The sequence below is a fragment of the Nestor notabilis genome, unplaced genomic scaffold (genome assembly GCF_000696875.1).
Source record: "Nestor notabilis isolate BGI_N333 unplaced genomic scaffold, ASM69687v1 scaffold30700, whole genome shotgun sequence".
Taxonomy (NCBI): Eukaryota; Metazoa; Chordata; class Aves; order Psittaciformes; family Psittacidae; genus Nestor; species Nestor notabilis.
Window position 1 is genome coordinate 1 of NW_009911162.1, and position 23,703 is coordinate 23,703.

Consider the following 23,703-nt stretch of genomic DNA (forward strand, 5'->3'; position numbering starts at 1 on the left):
AAGGCTGTCTCAGTTGTTAATGCTGGCGGTTTTCACCTAGTAAGTAGTACGGAGCGTGACCTAGTTCACCTAAAATGAAACCGAACCCTAGTTCTGTAGGATAAAGCATGAGTAAAATTAACATGCTGTAGCCCTTACTCTCAAAACGATCACATCAGTGGACTTAGTGAAGTTTTTGCAAGAAAGTGACTTCTGGTTTAAATCTGCTTAAACAGGTACATGTGATCTAAAACTGTTCAGAATGAGGCTGACAATTTCACTGAAGAACTGTAAATTACACTCAGTTTTCAAATGTGTATAGTTTAAGCAGAAATGTCAGTGGTCCTGTCCACAGCAAGCTCCATTAAGTTATTTATGGAAAAAAAAATGTTTCTAAATTGGGTGACTGTATTGTATTATCTTAGTTTTTCAGTTAGCTCATGTGATCTAAAACTGTTCAGAATGAGGCTGACAATTTCACTGAAGAACTGTAAATTACACTCAGTTTTCAAATGTGTATAGTTTAAGCAGAAATGTCAGTGGTCCTGTCCACAGCAAGCTCCATTAAGTTATTTATGGAAAAAAAAATGTTTCTAAATTGGGTGACTGTATTGTATTATCTTAGTTTTTCAGTTAGCTCATTCATTTTCAGGTAATGTGTGTTACAAAGGGAGTTGTGTAATTTGGTTGCCTTTCGTGGTAAGTAGCTATGACCCAGAAGGTTCTTGCTACCTATAGCTTGATTGCTGCTTAATAATGGGCACACAAAATGTTCATGGAAGGTGACAAGTAACACAGAGATTTGGTCTGTTTTTAGGATTGGCACTGCTGCATTGGCAGTTCAGGTGGTTGGCAGCAACTGGCCCAAGCCACATTACACGTTGCTGGTTACGGGCCTCTGCCGGTTCCAGATCCTGCAGTTGCTGAAAGAGAAGCCGTATCCTGTGGCGGAAGTCGAGCAGTTAGATCGACTTGAGCAGTTTACTAATCAGCATAAATCTGAGGAGGAGCTTGGAGAGCTGTCAGAACAATTCTACAAGTATGCAGTGCAGGTGAACTGTTTTCATCCTATGTTTCATATATCAATGCATGCAGGTTTTTCCCCTTCGTTTCTTGTATGCCTTTCTCTTTCTGTAGTTCTTATATTTTTCAGTGACTGTTAGAATTTCAGTATTTCTGCTGCAAAATAAATAATTCTGTTACATCTTAAGGTTTCTGTGTTGAGTTGCAGGGTGTCTGTGCAACTTGTTGCAGGATGAGTGTAACTCTGTATGTTAGCGCTATGATAAGTTTGTGTTATTTCATATTTAGTACTACTGTAAATACACTAAGAAAAGGAATAATTTTGGGTTTTTTTCTTGGCTTATCTACGTATATGTATAAACATATACAGTGGGTTGAGATCTTCTGATTTTTTTTAATATATTATTTTTAATTATTAAAGGAGAAAAGCCCCTCTTCAACCTTGATTGTAAACAGATGTCCCCAGGTATAATGAGTTTGAATTAAAGGATGCATAGGAAAAGAGTCATTTTAGTGTTAAGATAACTGGGAAGGTTTTATTCAGGGTTTGTGTATGAAGGAAGAGATATAGGCACTGCAAAAAGTGATGAAGATTGTGGTATTTTTTAACTTCTTGCACAAGCTGAAAGCCCAAAGCCTTGGTTGCCCTATGTGGAGTTAGTGCTTCCTGTGAACTTTTAAACATTTATTTCAGCAGCTTTTTGGCAAAATACCTATACATGTTTCATACTGAAAGATGTAATCCTTTTCAGATCAGAAACTCAAATAATTTAAAAAGAGACATAACAACCATTAATATTGTTCATTGTGTGCTCCTTACAGTTGGTTGAGATGCTGGATATGTCTGTTCCTGCAGTCGCAAAGCTGAGACGCCTTTTGGACAATCTGCCAAGAGAAGCTTTGCCAGATATACTGACTTCTATCATCCGTACCTCCAATCAAGAGAAGCTTCAGGTATTATGTTCTTAAACTTTTTTAAAGGGAGTTAGGTGTTTGCTGTTTATGTTTTTTCTTCAGTAACTCACCTTCTAGATAATTTTGAAGCTGCTTACACTCGAGACTGTGATAACGTTGTGTCAGAAGGTACTTGTGTTACAATTGAACATGAGTACTTGTAAAAAGGTTTTATGCTGTCATTTAAAGTGTTTATATATGCATGTGTCAGAACTCACTTAATAGGTAAATTAATCTAGTTGGCGTTGGAAACAGTTCATTTTATTAAACAATAAATACAACATGGACTTCCCTTTCCCACGGTAAAGATGATAAATCTTTCTTCAAATTGTGTTGAAATCTTGCTTATTTGTCACACTTGATATCATTATACATCTCTTAATACAACCAGCTTCTTCTTACCAAAAGAAGAACTTTTTTGAAGTATTTGAAAAACCATCTCAAAGTGTGGGCTTTTGAGATACCGAGACACTGGTTAAATTTGCATTGTATGTCTGAGTAACTTTATGCAAAAAGGATGCTTATGGCTTAGTGCTTACTAGTCTTCTTTTTGTATTTGTTTGCTGTGTTTGGAAGTTTTGTTGTCCCTTATCTTTTGTCACTGACAGTACTGCGCATTCAACTTTGAATTGAAAGCATAAGTTAGGTTCTTTCAAAGCACAGTAGAAATTAATGCAGAAATTAATTTGAAATGAAGGTGTGTACTGAGCTGAATATCCTGCTGGAGGAAGGTACACAAGTAATTAAATTTACTATGTCTTTTTTGTTTAATAGAAGTGCTAAAGAAAAGAGCAGCAAGTGGAAGCTGCGGAAAGAAGGAAGAGCCAAATTCTACCCATTTCCACGTAGCAACTTCATTAAACATGAAAATGGAATAGTGTATAAAATTTTAAAAAGACAGACAAAATAAAAAACCTCCAAACAAACAAACAAGAAAACTCTAAAGGCATAAGGTGATTTTTTTCTGGGTTAATCAAGGTGATCATGTTGTAACTTTCTGGGAGGTCTAGCTCTTTCAATTCAGTAAGAGAAAAGCAGAGAGCTGGTAGATGTCTGTCACAGAAAATGCAACCAAAATATTAAGATGCTTTAAAAACAGACAGGATAAAAGACTTTTTTTCTTTTTTAGAGTGCTTTGTAGTTTTGACATCCAGACCCTTGAGACTAGGTTTTGTGGGCTGTATTCTCGTTGCTTTTCTTGCTACCTTTTTTCCTAAACCATCTATTCTATAACTGGTCAGAAGACAGTAACAGTGTCCTTCATGTTCCCTTCCCCACAGAGTGAACACGTTGGCGATTTATAACTCCTTGCTTTTAGATTTTAGATGCTGTGAGGCTGGAAGAACGGTTCAAGATGACTATACCATTGCTTGTAAGGCAGATTGAAGGCCTCAAGCTGCTTCAGAAAACAAGAAAGACCAAACAGGATGATGATAAAAGGGTATGGACTTCAAATGTGGGTAATTAAATATCATAAATAAATATGAAGATACACTTTTAAGCAGGCTAATGCTCATTCATGAATTTTAATCTGTGCAAAGTTTTAATTTATAGCAGTAATGTTTCATGGTCAGTCTGAAGCTCTGAAGCTGCAGAGAACGCCTCACTATCAACTTTGGTACTTTAAATACCTACAAGAGAAATTAATTTAAGACAGCTAAGTTTTTATTTGGGGTTTGTTTTGTCATCCTTTTGGGGTTTTTTTTTGCATGTGTATGTGTGTGGCAGTTTTTGGTTGGTTTTTTGTGGGGTTTTTTGGGTGGTGGGGTTTTGTGGGGTTTTTTGGTTTTTGTTTTGGTTTTTTTTTTTCCCCCATACTGAGCACTTTCTGACATTGAATAAAGGCTCAGGTTTCTTCAGAGATTGATTTGATGCCCAGTGGCACACACACATTGAGTTTTGGCCCGTGCAGTGAATGTGTACCTTTTCCTAATCGCATTGCAGGTAAATGATAGCTTTTGAAATACAGATAAAAAATGTGTGTTGTAAAATGTAGCTTGCTAAACTAGGGCAGCATAGACTTTTGCTGCATCTAACTATACTTACATAGTTTAGTAAACAGCAAGTAACTGAGAAACAAAAAAGGTAAGAGAGATTTACCTGTTTTGTAAAAGTAAGACTTATTATGCTTAATATGTTGGGCTGTAATGCCCAGAAACTCATAAGTAACTTTTTCAGTTTTGTTCTTTTTTGTTCAGGTAGATGAGAAATGCACTTAGGAAATACATACAGCAATATAAGAACCGTTACTTTTTAAAGTAGTACCAATAATACTTTGTGAAGTTATTTATTGGATTAAAGTCTTCTGAATTTTTCTGTGGAGGCTCTCCCAGCACCTTGTATGTTTTTGTCATGGTTTCCATTCAAAGCCAAAATATCTCCCTTATTTAAAAAACAGAATACTATTCTCTGGCTCTGTTTTCCATTTCATAGGTTGTAGCTATCCGTCCTAATAGAAGAAGCAATCACATTCCAAGCACTACAGAAGATGAGGAGGAGGAGGAAGACCATGATGATGTTGTTATGCTGGAAAAAAAGATTAGAACCTCCAGTATGTCAGAACAAGCTCTTAAAGTTTGTCTTAAGGAAATAAAGAGGTAGGAGACTTTCAAATGGTGGTTTCTTCTCTTGCATTAACCTTTTGATATTTGATTATATGTTTATGTTGCTGTGTTTTGGAAATTACTTTTCAAAATTTAGTAGAGTGCTGTTTTTTGCTTATACATTTCATCACCTTTTTGGAGCAACAGAAGTGATGACAAAGAAATATGAAGTCTTGTCGTGGTTCAAGCCCAGCCGGCAACTTGGAACCACGCAGCCGCTCGCTCACTCCCCCCCTTTTCCTCCCTCCCCCCGCTCCCGGAGGGATGGGGAGGAGAATTGGAGGAATGTAACTCCCACGAGTTGAGATAACAGCTCTCCAGTAACTAAGGTATAATACAACCCACTACTGCTACCAATAATAATGATAAGAGGAATAACAAGGGAAAAGGACACAACCGCTCCCCACCCGCCGACCGATACCCAGCCCGACCCGAGCAGCGATCTGGGCCTTCCGGGTAACTCCCCCCCAGTTTCTATACTGGGCATGACGTGCTGTGGTATGGAATAGCCCTTTGGCCAGTTTGGGTCAGGTGTCCTGCCTCTGCTTCCTCCTGGCTTCCCCTCCTCTCTGGCAAAGCATGAGACTGAGAAAGTCCTTGGTCAGAGTAAACATTACTTAGCAACAACTAAAACCATCGGTGTTACCAGCGTTGTTCCCAGGCTGAAAGTCAAAAACACAGCACTGCACCAGCTACTAAGAAGGAGAAAAAATGACTGCTGTAGCTGAACCCAGGACAAGTCTTTTAGATATGTTGTATATATTAATGTAGCATTAAACTGTAAGATCTAATCCTCTATGTTATGAAGATCTAAAGAAACTTAGCTGAATAATACCAGTTTTTAATAATTATTTAATTAAAACTGACCAAGTCTCTTTTCCTCTGTTTTTCCTTTGTGAGAGGATAACTGTGCTATCTGTGGGGATACGATGGATAAACAACCTCTTCCAGTGAGGATGCGTATATAGTGATGCATGCATTGTGGATGCAGTGTATGCATAGGGAATGGACTCCTTTTATAATTTCTTTTTGTATCCTATAAATAACCTATTATTATGCAAAGACAAGCTCCTAACTGATGGAGTAGGGACTTGCTTTTTAAATATTACCTTGTCAGAAAGTAAGAGGGTATTCTGTTATTTAAAGTGTTTGCTAAATGTCTGTCTTTTACTGTAGGAGAGTCTTACTTTGCATCAGTCAAGTCAGTCTTAATTCCTGATTAAATCAATCTTCAAATCAGTCTTAATTCCTGATTAGCCTTATGAATTCAGTGAATATATTTCCAGATTAAAGAAGATGCCTCAATCGATGCCAGAATATGCTTTGACAAGAAATTACTTGGAACTGATGGTAGAATTGCCATGGAACAAGAGTACAAAAGGTAACCTCCTCTATTATTGTTGACTGTGTTTTGCACAGACATTTTAGGACAGGTAACCATCATGTATGTTAACACTGTGTACTTAGTTCTGTCTTGCAAATGTTTATCTCATTGTCTGACCATAAAAACATCATTAATAAAAGAAGGTTCTGCTGTGTCTTAAGTTACTCAAGTTTGGTGAGGCAAAAAAGAATGAAAAAGCACAATTGTAGTTAATTTTAATAATTGCGACTTCGGGTACAATGGAAAAAAATGAATTTCATTTCAGCTTTGTACTCTAGTTTTTGAAAGTTAGGAGTAGAGTGATACTGTTAATATGGGAACAGTATGCAAAAATGGAGAGCGAGGGAAGAGTTGAAAACCAAGCGTGACTTCCTGCAAAAAACACAAGCAGATTAAGTGGGCAAAATCATTTTCTAGAAGGTGTACTGCTGGAGAAAGGGATTTTAACTCTTTCTAGCAGCTACTGAAGAATGAAACTTTTGAATGTTTTTTAAACAATCTGATTTTAGAAAGAAATTTAACATAACACACCAGAAAAAACGTGTCTTTTGCCCTCTTAGTACACGTGGTGGTGAACTTTGGCCATTTTGAACTAAAGCCTTGGCTGTTTACAAATCTTCTTGTAATATTTTCTTTAATCATTAAATTGTAAAGAGATCTGCATACAGATCTTTGCAGATCTTTATGGTATTATTCAAACAAAACCAAAACAAGTGAAGTATTTGTTGATACTCATGTCCTAGAGGAGTGGTGGTTTGGTTACATTTGCTCTTTAATCTTGTAAAATTATGCCATGTCACATGTAGTGTGGAGTTTTACTTTAAGCAAAATTTTGAAGTTTGTATTCACATTCATGTGAATGCTGCTTTGAAATCCATAGGTACAGCGAATAAAAATATACATGAATATAAAAACAGAAAATCCAATAGAAACTTAAGATCATTAGTGAATTTTTTGTCCAGTGATTCATCAGCAAAAATTTACACTGTTGATGATGAGACTCTAATCACAATTGTCTGCATGTGAAATAGGCACACTTAACCAATATGAGGGGTTTGCACTCGGAATGGATAGAATTTGAAGGGTGGGTGTGTGCGGAGTTGGTAGACTTCACTGCTTCCTGCATGCAGTCTTTAGGTTGTTGAGCAAAGGAGAAGACAGCTGCCAGAAATTCGTGCCCTGTGTAAAGCTTTAATTAATGTCCATTGGTGAGGCCTGGCCATTTATTGCAAATTATGGCAATTGCAAAAAACTAATTTTTCCAGTCCTGGTATCACATGAGTATTTCTCACAGTGCCAAATCACGTCGTGTTGCATAGCAAGCAAAGCCTGCCATTCAGGCCAGTGAGATCTTGCTGTGTTGGTGAGATAGTTACCCACTATAACTACTAGAGCCATCTTACCATAAGACTCTTACTTATGGCTCTTACCCTAAGTAGATGATGAAGACATAGGGATGAATTTGTCTTTTGAGAAGACCTTGCAGGATCAAACTTATTTCTGTGATAAGGTAAATGCTGAAAAATTTACTGATCACTGAATTGCTGTTATAGAATAGTTCATTTGAACCAGATTCAGTAAGTTCATTTGAAGCAGATTTCATTCTGTGACACTGCAAAACAATGGTTTTTTTGTTTTCTAAATTTCATTACTGTAATCTGTCTATCTTATGTCTAATGTTTAATTAAGTGAGAATTATAATACGTCTGTTTTAGGAAAATGTCTGAAAAATGTGTGCGTGTGTGAGGGGCATTCCATCGATGAACATTTTCGAGAATGTGTATTGTAGAATGAATTGTTTCCATTTTCAAAGGTAAATGTGCTGATATCTTTTCTGTTGTCAATTATTGATAGATCGCCTTGAAATTCGTGCAGCTCGAATTGTTTTGGATAATGATCATTATGCTATGGAGAAGCTGAAGAAGAGAGTTTTGGAGTACTTAGCTGTCCGACAGCTTAAAAACAACCTCAAGGGACCCATTCTTTGTTTTGTGGGGCCCCCAGGAGTTGGTAAAACTAGTGTTGGAAGATCAATTGCGAAGACGTTGGGTCGAGAATTCCACAGAATTGCTTTAGGAGGAGTCTGTGATCAGTCTGATATTCGAGGCCACAGGTAACTACTTCTTCCTTTCCTAACTGAAATTTTCCCTTTCGTTTGCTACAGAATGTATTGATTATTGTATTTGCTTAGCTAATACAGAGGAATTTTTCTTATTTCAAACAATGGCAGGTGTTCACTGATATTTTTTGGTATTCGGTGGAGAATTTTAGTAATGGGAATGGGTGTTTAGTGTTGAGATAAGGCCTTTATTCTTTCTTTCTGCTGCTGCCCTTTATTGTCATAGGGAAGAATGGAATTTCATCTTCAGTAATGTTAGCACTTTGAAGTAAAATTCAGTAGAAAGTCTAAGGCAAACTCTCAAATGTTGTATCTAATTTTTCTACTTTTTAAGAGGGATGTAAAGACCTAGTTATACAAAATAGCTTATGGATAGCAATGTATTACTTTGTAACCATGTTTCTTGATAAAACAGGAAGAGAAACTGAGGGTGATACTTACAAGTTGGTAGAGGATAGCAACTGAGTTACTTAGTATCTCAGACTTGTTAGTGTAGTATTTTCCCATTTCAAAAGGAGGTTTATACAAGGACACCTAATCTGGAACAGGTCAAAGGAGGTTTTTGGGGTAACTTTCCTTAGGACTTTTTTTTGATCTTGCATCTCTTTATGTATATACTTCTTAGTCTATTAAACCATTTGTTTGTATTAGTCCATTCCCCATTCCTTGCAACTAGAAACATATGATGGGTAATGTAGATAAGTAAGTGCCAAACATTAGTGCAGAATTTTTTGGTTTTGTTAAATGCATTTTATGCTTTCTGCATCCAGCATCAAATATTTGGAATAATAGACTCGTTAGTGTTCTAAAGATCTGTAAAACCATGTGGGTTTTTGTGTGTGTGTTTTTTGTTGGTTTTTTTTTTTTTTTTTAAGTAGTTTTATTAAATAGAAGTTCTCCTTACAACATTAGGTAAATTGTTGTGAATTAAAGCTATCGGTTATTTCTTTGATGCCATGTAGCAGTTAATTTTGCCCAGTGGCTATGCTGCTACTTTGAATCACCGGAATACATCATCATTCTGTCTTCAGTTCTAGGTTATTCTGTAATTTCTCTTTATTTTCAACGCATGAAAAGGATCTTGATATTTGTATCACTTCCTTATGAAATTTTAATGATAACCTAAAATAAATGCCCAAATAAAAGTTCATTCTTGATATCAGAATCAAGACTTCTGACTGTAAGATAGTTGCATGTGTGAATACATAAGAGTGTTGGAAACTCAGTCCCAACTGGAAGAAATGCAGGACACTCACTGGGAAATCTTGTGCTGAACGTACATGTAAACTTCTAGGAATTTGGAATATGGGGCATTTGTATGAATCTGAAGTGTAAGATACTGCTGATGACTTATTAGGTCAGAACACGAGAGATTAAAAAGCAACAGAATAGTGATTTTGTGGTTGATGACAACTTGAAAATTATTTTTTTTCATAAACCTTTAATGCAGCACTCTTGATAAAACAAACAATGTGCTTTTATTCCTGCACGTATTCTTCTGTGGCAAATTTGCAGGAGTTCTGTTTTCCAGCATGTTTGACACTTACTTGGAGTTTGTAGCCTGAAAGAATTGTTTGCAGATTTTTTTCTTACTTTAGGTTTTTTTTACTTAGGTCAATATACCCAGCAGCTACTCCAGGTTTGCAGATACATATGCTTTAGTGCATTAGTTTTTACTGCATAGCAGCACTCTGTGCATGTATGCGTGTTGTTTTGTAAACATTTTTAATAGCTGGCCTTTCCCTCATTTACTTACTAATGGAAAAAGAAGCAAAACTGTGTTCTCCTCCTGCACTACATATTATTCCTGTAATTCATTAACTGTGTTAGTCACTGTTTCAGAATTCTGATGTTTCAAATTACTTATGATATGGATCCTAAAAACAGTCTTAAAATGTGATTCAACAACATGTTGCTATTCAAACTGAAGCCACTAGAGGTTGTTCAATACTAAGCATTGTAGGTATCAGTCACTTTTCCAGGGCAGAGCAGGGCTGAAGCCTTTGTAACAAGGAAACCATGTCTGGGAAGTTGACATTATGAATAAGAGTAAAGCTGTCATCAGCTCTTCCTCAACTGCCGGTAATTCCTTAATGGGTTCATTTTTATTGTTGTTTTGATTAGTTTTGTTTTGTTTGGCTTTCTATCCTGTGCTTAGGCCCAATAAAAAATAAAGACAGCTGGAGTTGTGTGATAATGAGTCTTTTAAAACTTTTACATTCAAGTGTTTACAGCTGTCACTGTAGTATTTTTGAGGGCATTATTAAATGATTAACGCATGTTAGAAAGTAACCATTTTAAATTTCGTATTAAAAAATTTACTTGAAATCAGCCTATGGGAAGTATTTGATAAGACAGTGTATTTTTCACCAGTGAAGGAAAATACCATCTAGAATTATCAAGAGTATTATGTGGTTACTTTTCAACAAACAAGCGTATAGTTTAACAACAAGCTTCACAGCAGTCAGTATGAGGAGTCCTTTGTAAGGACTGCTTTAGCAATTTTTTTGTAGTTAAAACCAGTTGTTGCCTACTGATTTTTTTTAAATTCTGTTTAATTTTTTTCTCTGCTTTTCTGCCTCTCAGAATAAGATTTAATCAAATGAAAACTCCGGCTGTCTCTGTAATGTCCTTTTGCGTGAATAAGTCCTTCCAAATTATTCACAGTCAAGTGAATCCACATTGTGCATCTGGTGGCAGTCACAGAGAGTAATTATGGAGGTGATCTGAAAGTGGAAGGGACAGAGGGTGCTGTTCTCTGAGTTTTACTGTTCAGTAGGCTGATCTTCTGATATTACATGTTAGGAGCCATTATTTTCCTCCTGAAAGCTCCTTGTTAAGCTTTAAGGCTTAAGCCTGTACAAGCTGTGTGTACCAACTAATGTACTAAATGTACTATAGCATTAAAACATAAACTATGATTCAGTTTCACTTGCAAGCAAATAAAGCCTGAAATAGCATTCACTTGGTCCACTTACTGCAGTTTTAAGTGAAGGATGCAGAATGACAGATTCAGCAAGCAAAATATGTGAGATGGCAGCAGGGTGGGGAGTGGAGTTTCAGTAAGTGTGCTCTTCTTTGTGGTGTGTAACTAGGGCAGTTGGAAACGCCCAGGTTTTCCCATCTCAGTGTGGATCATGTGCCTGCAGCTGGGGCTTGTGAATTCTTTTTTTGATCGGGTGCAGAGTAGCAACTACCGTTCTGCCTTCCCAAAATGAAATCATCATCTTGGTACCAAACCAAAGCTGCCTTATCAGGCATCCTCCAGCTGTCATTTGTGTTTACCCATTTACCACTCATCTGTATTACTTGTTAAAGTTTGCTTGTCTGCACTTCTTCTTAGCTTGTATTAAAAAAAAACAACCCAAAACCCACAAAACAAAACACACCCCTCCCCCAAAGTGAAACCAGACCAAACAAACAAACAAGCAAAAAAACCCAACAACAAACCACCCTGAAGGATGACTTAGCAGTTTTTTCCAAGAAGCTCGCTGCATTTAAGGTCTTCTCAGTACTGATACTTCATGTTACACAGGAACTATATGATCTCTGTTGCATGTGTGTGTGGTTTTCTATTTTTAAAAAAGAAAGATGTAATTGTGCCCATTACTTACAGTGGTGATGGTGAGATCACCGTGAAGGTCTTTTTTACTCTCTCTGTCCTCTGTGTGGAGCACTCTTCCTTACATTACCATCGGTTTTCAGTTTCTGGAAGTTTGGATAGTTTACTTCTGGCTTAGGCCTGTGCTGAAGACTTGTTCAGGTGCATCTGCATGAGAAAAGGTGTGATTCCTCACTAGTACAGCCAAGTTAGCAGAAGTTCACCGCACATACCTTGCTGCACTAGAAAAAAACAAAGCTCAAGCAGGTTCATCTGTGAAAGAAATAGCTTTGTTAATACAAGTATGAAGCAGAGATACACTGGTAAAGAACTTGAGTACATGCAGCCTCTGTTGCAAAAAAATAAGCTGTGACTTTGTGAACTAAGTTCAGAAATTGTTTGTTTGGCAGCATTAACTTTGTTGTCTGTTCCTTCCTCTACAGTTTGAAAACTACTGTAGTTAAACAATTTAAAATGTTTTGTCTTTAGAACAGTGTGAAGGGAGTGAGTCATGTTTTTATCCATAATACTAGTCCTGATTTAAAGTTCCGATTCATACACATTCCCAGTTTACATCAGGACAGTCGACAAGGTTAGACCTCCCAGATGTTTTTCTTGCCTTTTCTAGGATACGTAGCTCCTAATGACATGCTGTGCTACTCTAGTGCTTTTTTAAATGTACCTTTTAACTGATTTTAAAATAAATAAAAAATTACCAAATTACAGATCACCTGTGTCATGAGCTCTTAAGAGGTTTTTTTAATTGTTACTCCTCAAGTGAGATAACTGGGAAACTTCACATGTACTTCCTGTATTGAATGGAAAGCAGCTTTCTAGGTTTAATGCATGAAGAGAAACAGTGCATAAAAAAATGAGCAAAGCTATCTTGTATCATCAAAAATGCTAAGGTAGAATGTTGCTTTTCCTCCTTTCAACCCTAGTTAAAATAGCGAAAATAAAGAATAACATCACATTCAGTGGCTGCTGTTCACAAACAGCAGTATTCAGTTTCACACCTTACAAGGCAAAGGTTAATGTCCAGACAGATAAATGGCCGTATCTGCTTGTAATTTTAATACGTTCTAATGGATTTATGCAGGGTCTGTCTTACCAAGGACTCTTGTGTTAAGATGTGTTCTGTAATAACCATTCTAAAGTAAAACCAGGCTACCTATGTTTCCGTTTTCAAGGTAAAAGACTAGATTATTTTTCTTTGACATCCTACATATGACATTTGCATTAGCATTCTTTTCTTGCCTTGGAGATCTTGAGTGTTTGATAAATAGTGTAATATAATAGGTATTGGTCCATCTGTAATAGATGTATCACAAATTGGACTGTTACACATGGAAAAAGTGGATTAATACCTAGGTATTTGTTATCCAAAAATTTATAGTCCAAGTTTCTATTTTGTCATACCTGATCAAATTAAGTAAATAAATGTAAGCATGCTTTTATTTGAAATCTAGTGCATCAGTTAAATGCTTATATTGGACTTTGTTGTTTAAATTTACCATGCCTAGAGATGACAAATGAGAAGACAGTATAAGAGAAGAAGAGTGAGAATAGTCAATCGTCAGATAGTGAATGGGAGAGCAGAATGCTTCAGGCTACCATGGGCTTTTCTCATCTGTTAACCCTAATTCTGTGGAGAATGAGTATTTTGCAGAACTACTCTGTACTTGCAACAATAGTTTCTTTAATTTTGACCTTTGGGTTTCTTGAAAAAACTCTAAGGTTATATAGAGAACCATTTAATCCTCTTCATAATATTGGATCCATTTTAGTTGGACTGTGGTTTCTATTTAAGTTTTAGCTCATGACCCAAGGCTTACTTTGGTCAGGGTACATGAAAAAGAAAATATTGATTTTCTGTCACTGTTAGAATGTTTTTTCTTATAACTTGCTTTAGAAGCCACTTAATTATTATACTCTTAAAATTGTAATTCTCCAAGGTATTGATCTCACTTGACTTGTCATAAGTTGTCTTCAGTATATTTGCTTTTTCTGGTTTTTCTTCACCACAGGTCTTGATACATTGTGATACTTCTTGATGCTTCAACCTACCTAGTGTTGTGGTTTATTTTAAAATATCAAGAGGCTTGATTCTGTGCAACAGTTAAGTCTTACTGAAAGATGCTGTATCTGGGAGAGTCTTCCACAAGTGTAAATGTACTTGAATCTAAAATGACTGTGACTTTAAGTCTATTTTCAGGGTTATTTGAGGGCAAAAAAAAAGTATTTCAATCTAGTAATAACAGCTTTTTTTATCACAGGAAAAAAACCCCTCTTTCTGGTTTTGGTTTGGTTTTTGTTTGTTTTGGTTTTTTTAAGTGCTTCTATTTGGAAAATCTCCTAAAAAGTTTTTAAAAGTGATAGATGTGTGTGCAGGAATATAAACAGGCAGATCTGTTATTCAGAAAACCTTTTGGTACCTAAAGCTTTTAACCTTTAACCTGTGTTGCAATTAGATAGTGCAGGGAGAGAAAAAGTGGTTATTAACAATGCTTTCCTGTGACTAGAGAAACCCGGTTTATCCTCATTTAGTTTATAAACCAAAGCTGTTTCTTAAAACTAGATGCAACATGGGTATCTCAGAACTTTATAGAATGTAAAAGGACCAGATAAAACTTGTGTATAGAAAAACACAAACATGCATTAAAAGTGTGACGTCTTTAAGCATGAACTTGAGAAGAATGCATCAAGCAAGAAACAATGTTTAGAGTTTATCTAATTATGTTATCCTATTGAATATTAGAAACAGGCTGTATTGTCTCTGAAGCATTTAAAATTGTTGACTAGTACAGTAAGCACCTTTTGTTTAAAAAAATCTCCATAAAATCAACAAAACCACCACCACCAAACACACAAACAAAATCTAAAACTACAAATAAATTTAAAAAATAACAAGAAAACGGAAAAAGAAATCCCCAAATTGCTACAATGATTAATTTAGTTATACCTCTAAATGATTCACTTCTGTGAACTTCAGTTCTCCTTCAGTCTTCTAATTTTCTGACTGGATTTTATAGAATCCTTTCATTCTTTTGGCAAGGTTGCCTGTGTGCAGATGGAGAATGAAGTGGCATGCTCGTATAATGGCTCCCCCATGCAGATTCCTGATCTGTAATGAATGTTACACAGTGCAGCCCTTGGTGGAGATGAATCCACTCACTCGCTGAGGAGTAAGACTCCACACAAAAGCACAGAGGTGACTGCATGCTGGCTGCTCCAGTCTTTAGTAGCTGTCTCATGAAAATGGTAATAGGCAAACTGAAATTCTGTTCCATTTCTGTCTGTTTAGATGATCTTTTATTATTGCTCAGATCTAGAATTAAATACACTAACTGCAATTTGTTCTCTCAGTGATTGAATATGACATGGAACTAACACTATTGCTGTGTGGTTTAAGTTAGGGTTTTTTGATATTTGAAGTTTCCTCTAGTATCTTTTGAAACTACTCCCGTGGTATTTTTGGTTTTGTCTTTCTTAATGTCATCCTGTTTATTTTGGACTGTAGTGAACCAGATCATATGGCAAAGCAGGCCTGCTTTGCATATTTGCTTTGTAAGGGTCATGAGATAGGTACTGTAGTTCATCACTTCATGTGTCTCTTTCTTCTTGAGTGACCAGCATTTCATACTTCTAAAAAGCTGTGATAAATGCAGCAAACAAGGGATATGTATGTATGTAAATGTAGTTGCTCTGTGCATTGTAAAAAAAGATTTTACCACTATTATTAAATTTTTGTTCCGTTGCACTGTTCTAGTTTTTTATTTCATGTTAAAATGACATAGTAAATTCAGTTATTTTCTGTGAGTAGTAACTAAAGCATACTGTTTATACAGAGGACATTGACAGTTCAGTGTATTTGGAATTTTGATGTAATTTCTAATGTGTTGTGTGAACTCAATTACGGTGACAAAAACCCACTCACATCATTAGTAAAATGTTACTATTACTGAGATTCCAAAATCTCCTTCTGTGTGTTCATACAATACAAGCATGCTTGCACTGAATCATGTAAAATGCCAACAAGCCATAAAGTTTGGATGTTCTTTAACGCATATGTTTATCATTCCTGAGCAGCTAGTGCACCATAGCACTGGAATTTTCATCTGCTAATGTAGCTGCTTGTATTAGTTCAGATGCATATTCCATATTTTTATCAACTTGTTCCAAAAAGTTTTGCAAAACAGCAAGAATTTTTACAGTGATGCTTATTCTTATCTTTTCCTTTGAGTTTTATTTTGGATGTTTCTACCCCTGTTGCATGTGGCTGGTCCCTCTTTCCCCATATGCATTTATTTCTCACAGGCGCACCTATGTTGGAAGTATGCCTGGCAGAATAATCAATGGACTGAAGACTGTTGGGGTTAACAATCCAGTATTCCTGTTAGATGAGGTTGATAAACTGGCAAAGAGCTTGCAGGGGGATCCTGCAGCAGCCTTGCTTGAGGTAAGAGATGTTGAATTACAAGCATTGTTTCATTTGTAATTAAAAAGAATTAAAATACTGGGCTCAGAAAGGAGGATTCACTGGACAAAAGATAGTATGACACTGTCAGCTTCTTTAGTCAAATACCAGCTACGATGTTTTGACATTTCTGGATTTCTGTCAATTACTTGTGCACAATGCAAATGCTTAGATAGTATGCTGAATATCTTCAGTCTCAGGATTCTGTACTTAAAGAAATGTTTTATGCTAAGTGTTCTGTATATTTAAAGACTGTTCAAATTAAACATTACTTATTTGGGGGACTTCAAGACATTGATTTTTAATGACCAAATGCTGTTAGCCATAGGAAAGAGCTGTAGAGCAGCCAAATGGTAGCTGGACTTTTTCAAGTTTTCCCTCTTGGAACAATTTTAATATATTTCTGAAGCTTTTGATGGTACATATTGGAGCTAAGCATTTTATCTAGCATGTAATCTGGACTAGTGTGTTCTTTTAGCAGCATTTCTTTAATTAGTGTTGTAATTAACTTTCTGGAGTTTTCCTTTTGAGTCATGGATCCCTATCCTCGATGGATTATGATGTGGTGTTTGCTTTCCATGAGATTCAGCTATTAAGTGTGTTTTTTCTGATATTCTGGGGCTTTGACAAAGATGTAGACGAATCTAGTTTTGAAGTATCTGGGGGTGTTATTTTATCACAGAGTTTAGAAGTGTTAAAGTTGACTTGCTTAAGGTCAAATGAAATCTAGTAGACACAAGTAAAGACTTCAATGAATGAGATACTGTGCTATATTTTATAAGTCCCTCAACTGTTGTGATGTTATTTAAGTAGGTTACTTGTTGGGATTTCAGGAGGCTGAAATGTAAATGATTATGAAGAAGGTGAATTGAGACCTATGCCTTGCAGACTTCATGTGTCTGAGGAGTCTGTAGCAGAGAGCAGTAATGAGTTGCCAGAACCTTTTTTCTGCCTTCTGTTTTTCCCTGGAGCATGATACATGACAATATCCCAGTACAATTCCTTCTTCCACTGACTGGCATGTTCAGTGGTTTTATTTTAACAGTTTGCCAGAGGGGCGAAAGAGAATTTCCTCAGGTATGGGGAAGAGAAAAAGAGCGTTACCCTCCTCCAGCATCTTAGTGCATAAGGCTGTGTACATCTTCCTGTGTTAGCACTGATAAAGATGAAAGGAAAGAATGAGGAAAGTCATGACATAGCAAAGTTGGCTTAGCCTGAAACGCTTGAGGCTGTCCAGAGCAGGTGTAGCACAAATGCACTTAGTGGTTTTCATATTGTGCACGTAGCATTTCCTCATATTACAGCATTTTTACACTGAATACCTCTCTTCTATGTTTTCTCTGGCTGTAGGGGCTACCTTCCTATTGCCTTTTCAGCCCAACTGCTTCTGTGATTGTTCTTTACCTGTTTCAGTCAAAAGGAGTGGCTTAATCAATGATATTTATCCAATTTTTTTGGGTCAGCCTGGTTCACTTTCACTGAACTAATTTAGGGCTTAATCCTTGAAGCAGCTCAGTTGTCAGATTTAAGGTGTAATAACTTCTGTAGCTGGGTGGTTATAGGTGGGTATAAAAGTGGTTCTGGTAATATTTGCCTACAGAGTCATTCTAATGTCTCTTTTGACTGACAGTGCTTACTAGAGTGATTTGAATATGAAAAATGCTACTTACATTAAGGTGTCATGAGCTCATCTGTATGACTTTCTGCAAATGAAATGTCAATTGACATTCTACAAATGTCATTATTTTCTTCCTACTAGATAGTGTAGAATTACTGTTTTGACAAGGCCAACTAGTTCTTTGAAAATCAGTGTATGAACAGGCTGTGGTTTGAGAGCTCTGTTTTGATCTTTGCATGTTAACATGAACTAGTAATAATTTAAATGTGCTAGAAAATACCATGGCTTCACTTTTCTACCTTTTGAAATATGACAGTTACGGTTCTTGTGTATTTCTAAGCATGTAGAACACATTTTGAGGGTGCATGAAGAGCATCCAAGTACAAGGAAAACAGCAGGGCAGTATAAAAAATAAATATATTTTATTTGTACTTTTCACTTGTGGGATTTTATTTACTCTTTGCTGCTAATGGTAATGAGCTCTGTTTCTCAGTTTGCTGATATTTCTTCTGTCATTTCTGCTTTAAATACTGAACTAAGCTGGCCTAAATCTAGTCAATGCATGGATAAAAGTTAGCTGAAAATTGAATTTTGTTAGCTGCCTGTTGTCTGTAGACAGTCAAAATTCATAATGAAGCAGTGATTTGGCATTTTTTGGAAAGAGAATATTTTTTTTTTTAAAGTGTTCCAATCATGAATCCAGATCTGTAAATTAATGTTGCTAATTTTATTCAACCTTTGCTGTTTCTTTTAATCTACTTTTCATTCCTTGTCTTGCAGTAGAGAATTGGTATTTCTGTTCTTCTTCTATCATGTGAAGTATAAAGTGCAAACGAAATTAATTTTGTAATTATTTGTGTTTGAATTTTTGATACTTTGTTGCTAATTTGGAATGTTTCTGTTTCCTATATTTTAAAACCACATTCTCAGTGATTGTTCATCTTAGCTCTTGCCATGGATTTTTCCAGCTGAGGTTTGTCAGGTTAGCTTCCAGCTGTCTGCTTGGGCTGCAGTCTGTGTGTAAGTTGTTGCTAATTGACCATTAGTTGCATCTGGAGAAGTAATTGCTCTACTAACCATGTCTGGGCTGCTCCCATGTGAGATCTGTATATCCCTACTGCTGTCTAAACATCCTGAAGCAGGTGCTTTACCTCTTCTAATGGAGAACTCATGCCTGGACACAACAGCTTAATTTTCATCTGCTTTTTGTGGTTTGCATTGTTGGAAAGTCCATCTGGAATGAGGAAAGGTGGCTGTTACACAGTAGAACAAACAATAGCAAGCGGTCACCTAATTGGCACGTTTGTTTTTCAGAATGCAGCTTCTTGTTTAGTAAGTGCCATCATTATGCATAAAAGGAACATCCTTTTTTCCTTAATGTGTAGGTGTGTTAAAATCTCACTGACTGTCTACAATGGGATATGTTCAAGAAGAAAATTGCTATACCCTGTAAGCTTGGATGCAAAGCTTGATGTTTTCTAGTTGCTGGATATGTGTTTATAGTTCTAGTGCTTCTGTGGAGTTGTTGCTTAAGCAAAGCAGAATGTCTTCCTATTTCCAGTTACTGTTCATCAACAAGGGAATATTTTAGCCTAAATTTAGATGACCTCTGTTTAAAACAGAAGAAACCAGAAATGGATCCAAGTGCTCGATAGTGGGTGTTTGTATGCAGGGAAATTAGACCAGGAGCATAGCCAGGCAATTAAATGTTCATGGAACTTGTTCTGGATTTTGTGGTAATAAAAAGCTGGTACAGAGAAGCCTTTGTATGCGTGTGAGCTGATGACCATAAATTAACCAAGATGTTTTGTTCGCTCCATATTCTTTGTCTAAGTCCTATTTTTGTATTACTTTAATATCTTTGAAAACTTTTGAACTTGAACTTTAGCACAGATACCTAACTGAAGAGTAGTTCTATTTGCTTTGGAAAATCTCTTAAATGCTTAGGCGTGATACTGGCTTATGTCTGATTCTAAGAAATGGTTACCATGACAAAGAATTATTAGTCCAGACAAACTCTAACCCTTGTAGAAAATCTTAGATAATTCACATTTTTAGGTATAATCTGTCTTGGTTTTGTTTACTGTTTCCTTTCCCTTTATTTGATAGTATTGTTTTCACATGAGTACAGCATAAATATTTTATATATCTCTGCAAATGATGTTATAATCACCAGCTCAACACTTAATAGGATTCGTCAGGATTTCTAATTGCAGACTGGAAGGAGGAAGAGATAAATGTGTGTAGATAAATGTGATAAAAAACCCAGCTTGGTCTGCCAAAATACATTATTTTTTTCAAGATCTTTGGAAGTAGTTGCAAATGCTTCAGCTAATGGACTGGAATTTTCTAGTAATACTTCATTATCAGCGTAAAATAAAAGAACGGGAGGGTAAGTTGAATTAGGATTTGCTGTTTAAATCAATTTTGAAAAAATTGCAAGAGTAGACTTTGGCTGAGGGACTAATATTTGGTATATATCTACTTTCTTTGAGGACAGTTTGTAGATGCTGTGCTTAGATAGACTGCCTGCTGTGTTCTTCTGCATTTTAGGGCTAGACTGTGGGACTAGTTGAGGTAAGAGACATCTATAACTCTGAATTATGCATCAGTGTACTTGGCTAGTCAGAATACTTCAAGGCCTTTGCCTTCATCAGTAAAGAAGGGAGTAAATTATGCCAGCTGCTTGAGGAAGAGAATAAGAAGCTTTTGAATAGCTTATAGCTAATGAACAATAGCATTCACTGAGTTCCAATCTCAGTTTTAGAATTTAGGCATATGCTTGAGTTTGTTTTAAGATTTCACCATGAAAGGAAACATATAACCTGTATTTTATTACAGTTGAAATACATTTTCAAGTATTAGTCTTAAATCTGTGCGGTACTTCCAAACAAAATCAGAAATTGTTCTGTTTTAAAAAACAGTTCTTCTGTATTTCTTGCATTCTATTGAAAAAACCAAACCCTTTTACTAGCTTTTTGTGAATATAAACAATTTCTATTCTGAAGATTTTAAACTTTTCAAAGACTGAGCAGATTTTGAGAGTAATGAAAATTCAGGATAGTTTCTTTCATACCAGCTAAGAAGTGCTCAAATTCCATTTTTTAGAATTATCAGCACTGTTGTTGGTTGTAATTCAAGTTGCTTAAGACAAGGGTTGCATTCATTTGGGTATAGGCAGATAAATTATTTTGACAGCAGTGTGTTATTTCTCAGGAGATGCATAGGTCCCATTATTTGTAACATAAGAACTATTCATGTCAGTGTAGTATTGATAATTCATCATCTGGGAAGGAAAAGTGTGACAGTACTTAAAGGTGGGGGTGGAATGAAGGTGGTTCACAGGTGGTAAAATAGAAGCCAAATGCAGATTGCTATATACAATGATCTTCCAATTTTAAGCACTGTTAAGAAACCTACAAGACTGCACCTGTGATCCACATATATAGTTATCACTTAATGCAGAAAATCAGCTTATTCAAGTAAAAGCTTAAATACATGCCAGTGTTGCACTGGCACACAAAAGTAGTACTAAAAGCAATAGGAAGACAATACTGTTATTTAAGCCATAGTTCTACCTGTGGAGTATATTTTTGGGGTTGGTCAGACTGATGGGTGTTATTCTTCAGTGCTTGTTTAATATTGTCTCCGTTTTCTAATAAAAAATTTGGTGAAAAAATTAAAATGCAGAGAAGGTGTTAGGAAAAAGCCAGGGCTCACCTAGAGTCAAGGCTTTCATGCAATGTCACAGGCAATAAGAAAAGCTCCTAGTACTACATTACTAGTAAAAGGCTGGACAAAGCTGAATGAGTTATTTAGTAACAGCAGATAAGGATGGAAACCCTTTGGTTTTCACAGTTAGATTTCAAGCTGGTGTGCTTAGAGTAAGAAAAGCTGCCAGCAGCAGATGATGATTGGAGTCAGGGATTTCTTGAGAGACTTGTGGTCATACAAGTCCGTGGGACTACATGGGCTGCTTTTCTAAGCGTGTTGAGTGTCCTTGAAAGGCCCCCCTCTACCAGCTGTGAAAGGCCATGGAGTTGGTTACAAGAGGTACTTGGCGACTGGAGAAGTCCTGCAGTCATCTTTAGAAAAGAGTAAAAAGAACAAATGGGAAAATGGATTTTTTTTTTTTTTTTTTTTTTTTGCATGTGGTGTGGAACGTAGTTAGAGAGTGAGAGTGAGGCAGGACATCGAGAGTCAAGTTTTAGTAATGTTCGTAACATTTTATGAGTGTCAAGTCAGATTTGACGTATCTGGTTGGAATATAATAAAAATGTGCATATTTTATTTACTTCTAACTGAGCAGCTAAATTAGTTTTGTGTTCACTCTCTTTAAGGTCTTGGATCCAGAACAAAATCACAGTTTCACTGACCACTACCTAAATGTAGCCTTTGATCTATCCCAAGTCCTTTTTATAGCTACAGCCAACACTACAGCTACTATCCCACCTGCTCTGCTGGACAGAATGGAAGTTATTCAAGTTCCAGGTAACAACCCAGTGTTTTCATTAAAGCGGCTATTACAGGTCCTTGAACAGTGTTGGGGTGTTCTTCCTGAAATGAAAGCAGTTCCTTAAAGTAAGCCTGCCAGGACGCTAGACTAGCAAGAAATATTAGAGGAGACTAGTCAGGATGCCTCTGTTAGGCCTCTGTCATGAGAAGTTCAGTTGCAGGTGTATGGAGATACTTTGATACATTCTGTAACAACATTTTCACTAGTTGATGTGTTTATATTCTAACTGGCTGTTGGCTGATGCATCTTCTTAAGATTCCAGTGAAGAAACGGATTGTTGAAACACTAAAATTCTGTTCTTGTTCACATGAAGTTATGAATAACCGGAAGTATCATACCAACAGCTTTTTAAACTATAGCTGGGGTCTTTTAGTTAAATTGAAACCGGTACAATTATAAATGGTAAGAAATTTGATTATATGGTAGTGTATAAGCAAAAAAGGTTAGTAAGCATAGGCTTTTTCTTTTGAAGGATACACACAAGAAGAAAAAATTGAAATTGCACATAGACACTTGATTCCTAAACAGCTTGAACAACATGGCCTGACTCCACAACAAATACAGATTCCACAAGTAACCACTTTGGACATTATTACCAGGTAAATCAGTTATTCATTGCTTTATGTGTAAGTATCTTCTTTTTTCCTTGTAACTAGTAAATCATTTATATAGGGATAACAAAACATTTCATAAGATCAGTTGTCCTTAATAGCTTCAGAAGTTCAACAGTTGGTAATTTATGGAATTGCTTTTCCTGAACTCTGTCTGACTCTGCTGCCTTAACCGAATTATCCTTCCCTCTCTAGAGAATTCCTTGTTCTGGCTCTCAGAGGATGGCTCACAATCATTTGTGTTGACACAATTGGCAAGCCACTATGAATAAACAGCAATTCTTGAGGCTAGTATTACTGCAGTGCTCACTGTGTGAAGCTGTGGTCTTGGCAGCAGGCAATCTTTATTTTAAATAATGAAGTTTTATCTATGTCATTTTTGTAGAATTTATTGAAATTGCTATTCTGTTTCATGTGACTTGATGGGCCACAATTGTCTAAAAATTGGAATTATTTAAAAAACCCTTAAAATGTAGTTAGATAATTCGTAGTAATTAGAACTACGTTTTTGTTGGACATGAAAGCAAAGATATTGATCAGAACATCTTTTGGACTTGAAACTAGCCCATTTCCAATTAATTAAGCATTTTATGACCAGGTACAGCATTTTGGCAGTTAGTGAGTGTTATTGTCTGGGGTTTCTTTCTAATTCATAGACTAAAAGAAAATACTCTTACAATCAGTCCCTCAACTTTCAGTGAACTATATTTTGAGTTGCAAAATAGTTCTTCCTTTTAATTTTTATGTACGTGAGAAGAACTCAGTGCTATTGGAGTATTGTTTAGCATTTCATTAAGGTTTGGCATTGGGTGTTGGAC

At 36.2% G+C, this 23,703-nt stretch overlaps 1 protein-coding gene across 1 annotated transcript in view; it reads left to right on the forward strand.

Annotated features, from left to right (window-relative positions):
* Nucleotides 1–761: 761 nt before the first annotated feature.
* The window catches only part of LONP2 (lon peptidase 2, peroxisomal), a gene marked incomplete at its 5' end in the record, with an annotated part of 41,300 nt that continues 18,358 nt past the window's right edge, over nucleotides 762–23,703 (forward strand). Inside the window, 9 exons of the mRNA XM_010013470.1 lie at nucleotides 762–1,031; nucleotides 1,825–1,956; nucleotides 3,275–3,397; nucleotides 4,390–4,553; nucleotides 5,846–5,940; nucleotides 7,798–8,056; nucleotides 15,981–16,122; nucleotides 22,099–22,249; nucleotides 22,747–22,873. Coding sequence (XP_010011772.1) covers nucleotides 762–1,031; nucleotides 1,825–1,956; nucleotides 3,275–3,397; nucleotides 4,390–4,553; nucleotides 5,846–5,940; nucleotides 7,798–8,056; nucleotides 15,981–16,122; nucleotides 22,099–22,249; nucleotides 22,747–22,873 — 1,463 coding nt within the window. The remainder of the gene's footprint in view (nucleotides 1,032–1,824; nucleotides 1,957–3,274; nucleotides 3,398–4,389; nucleotides 4,554–5,845; nucleotides 5,941–7,797; nucleotides 8,057–15,980; nucleotides 16,123–22,098; nucleotides 22,250–22,746; nucleotides 22,874–23,703) is intronic.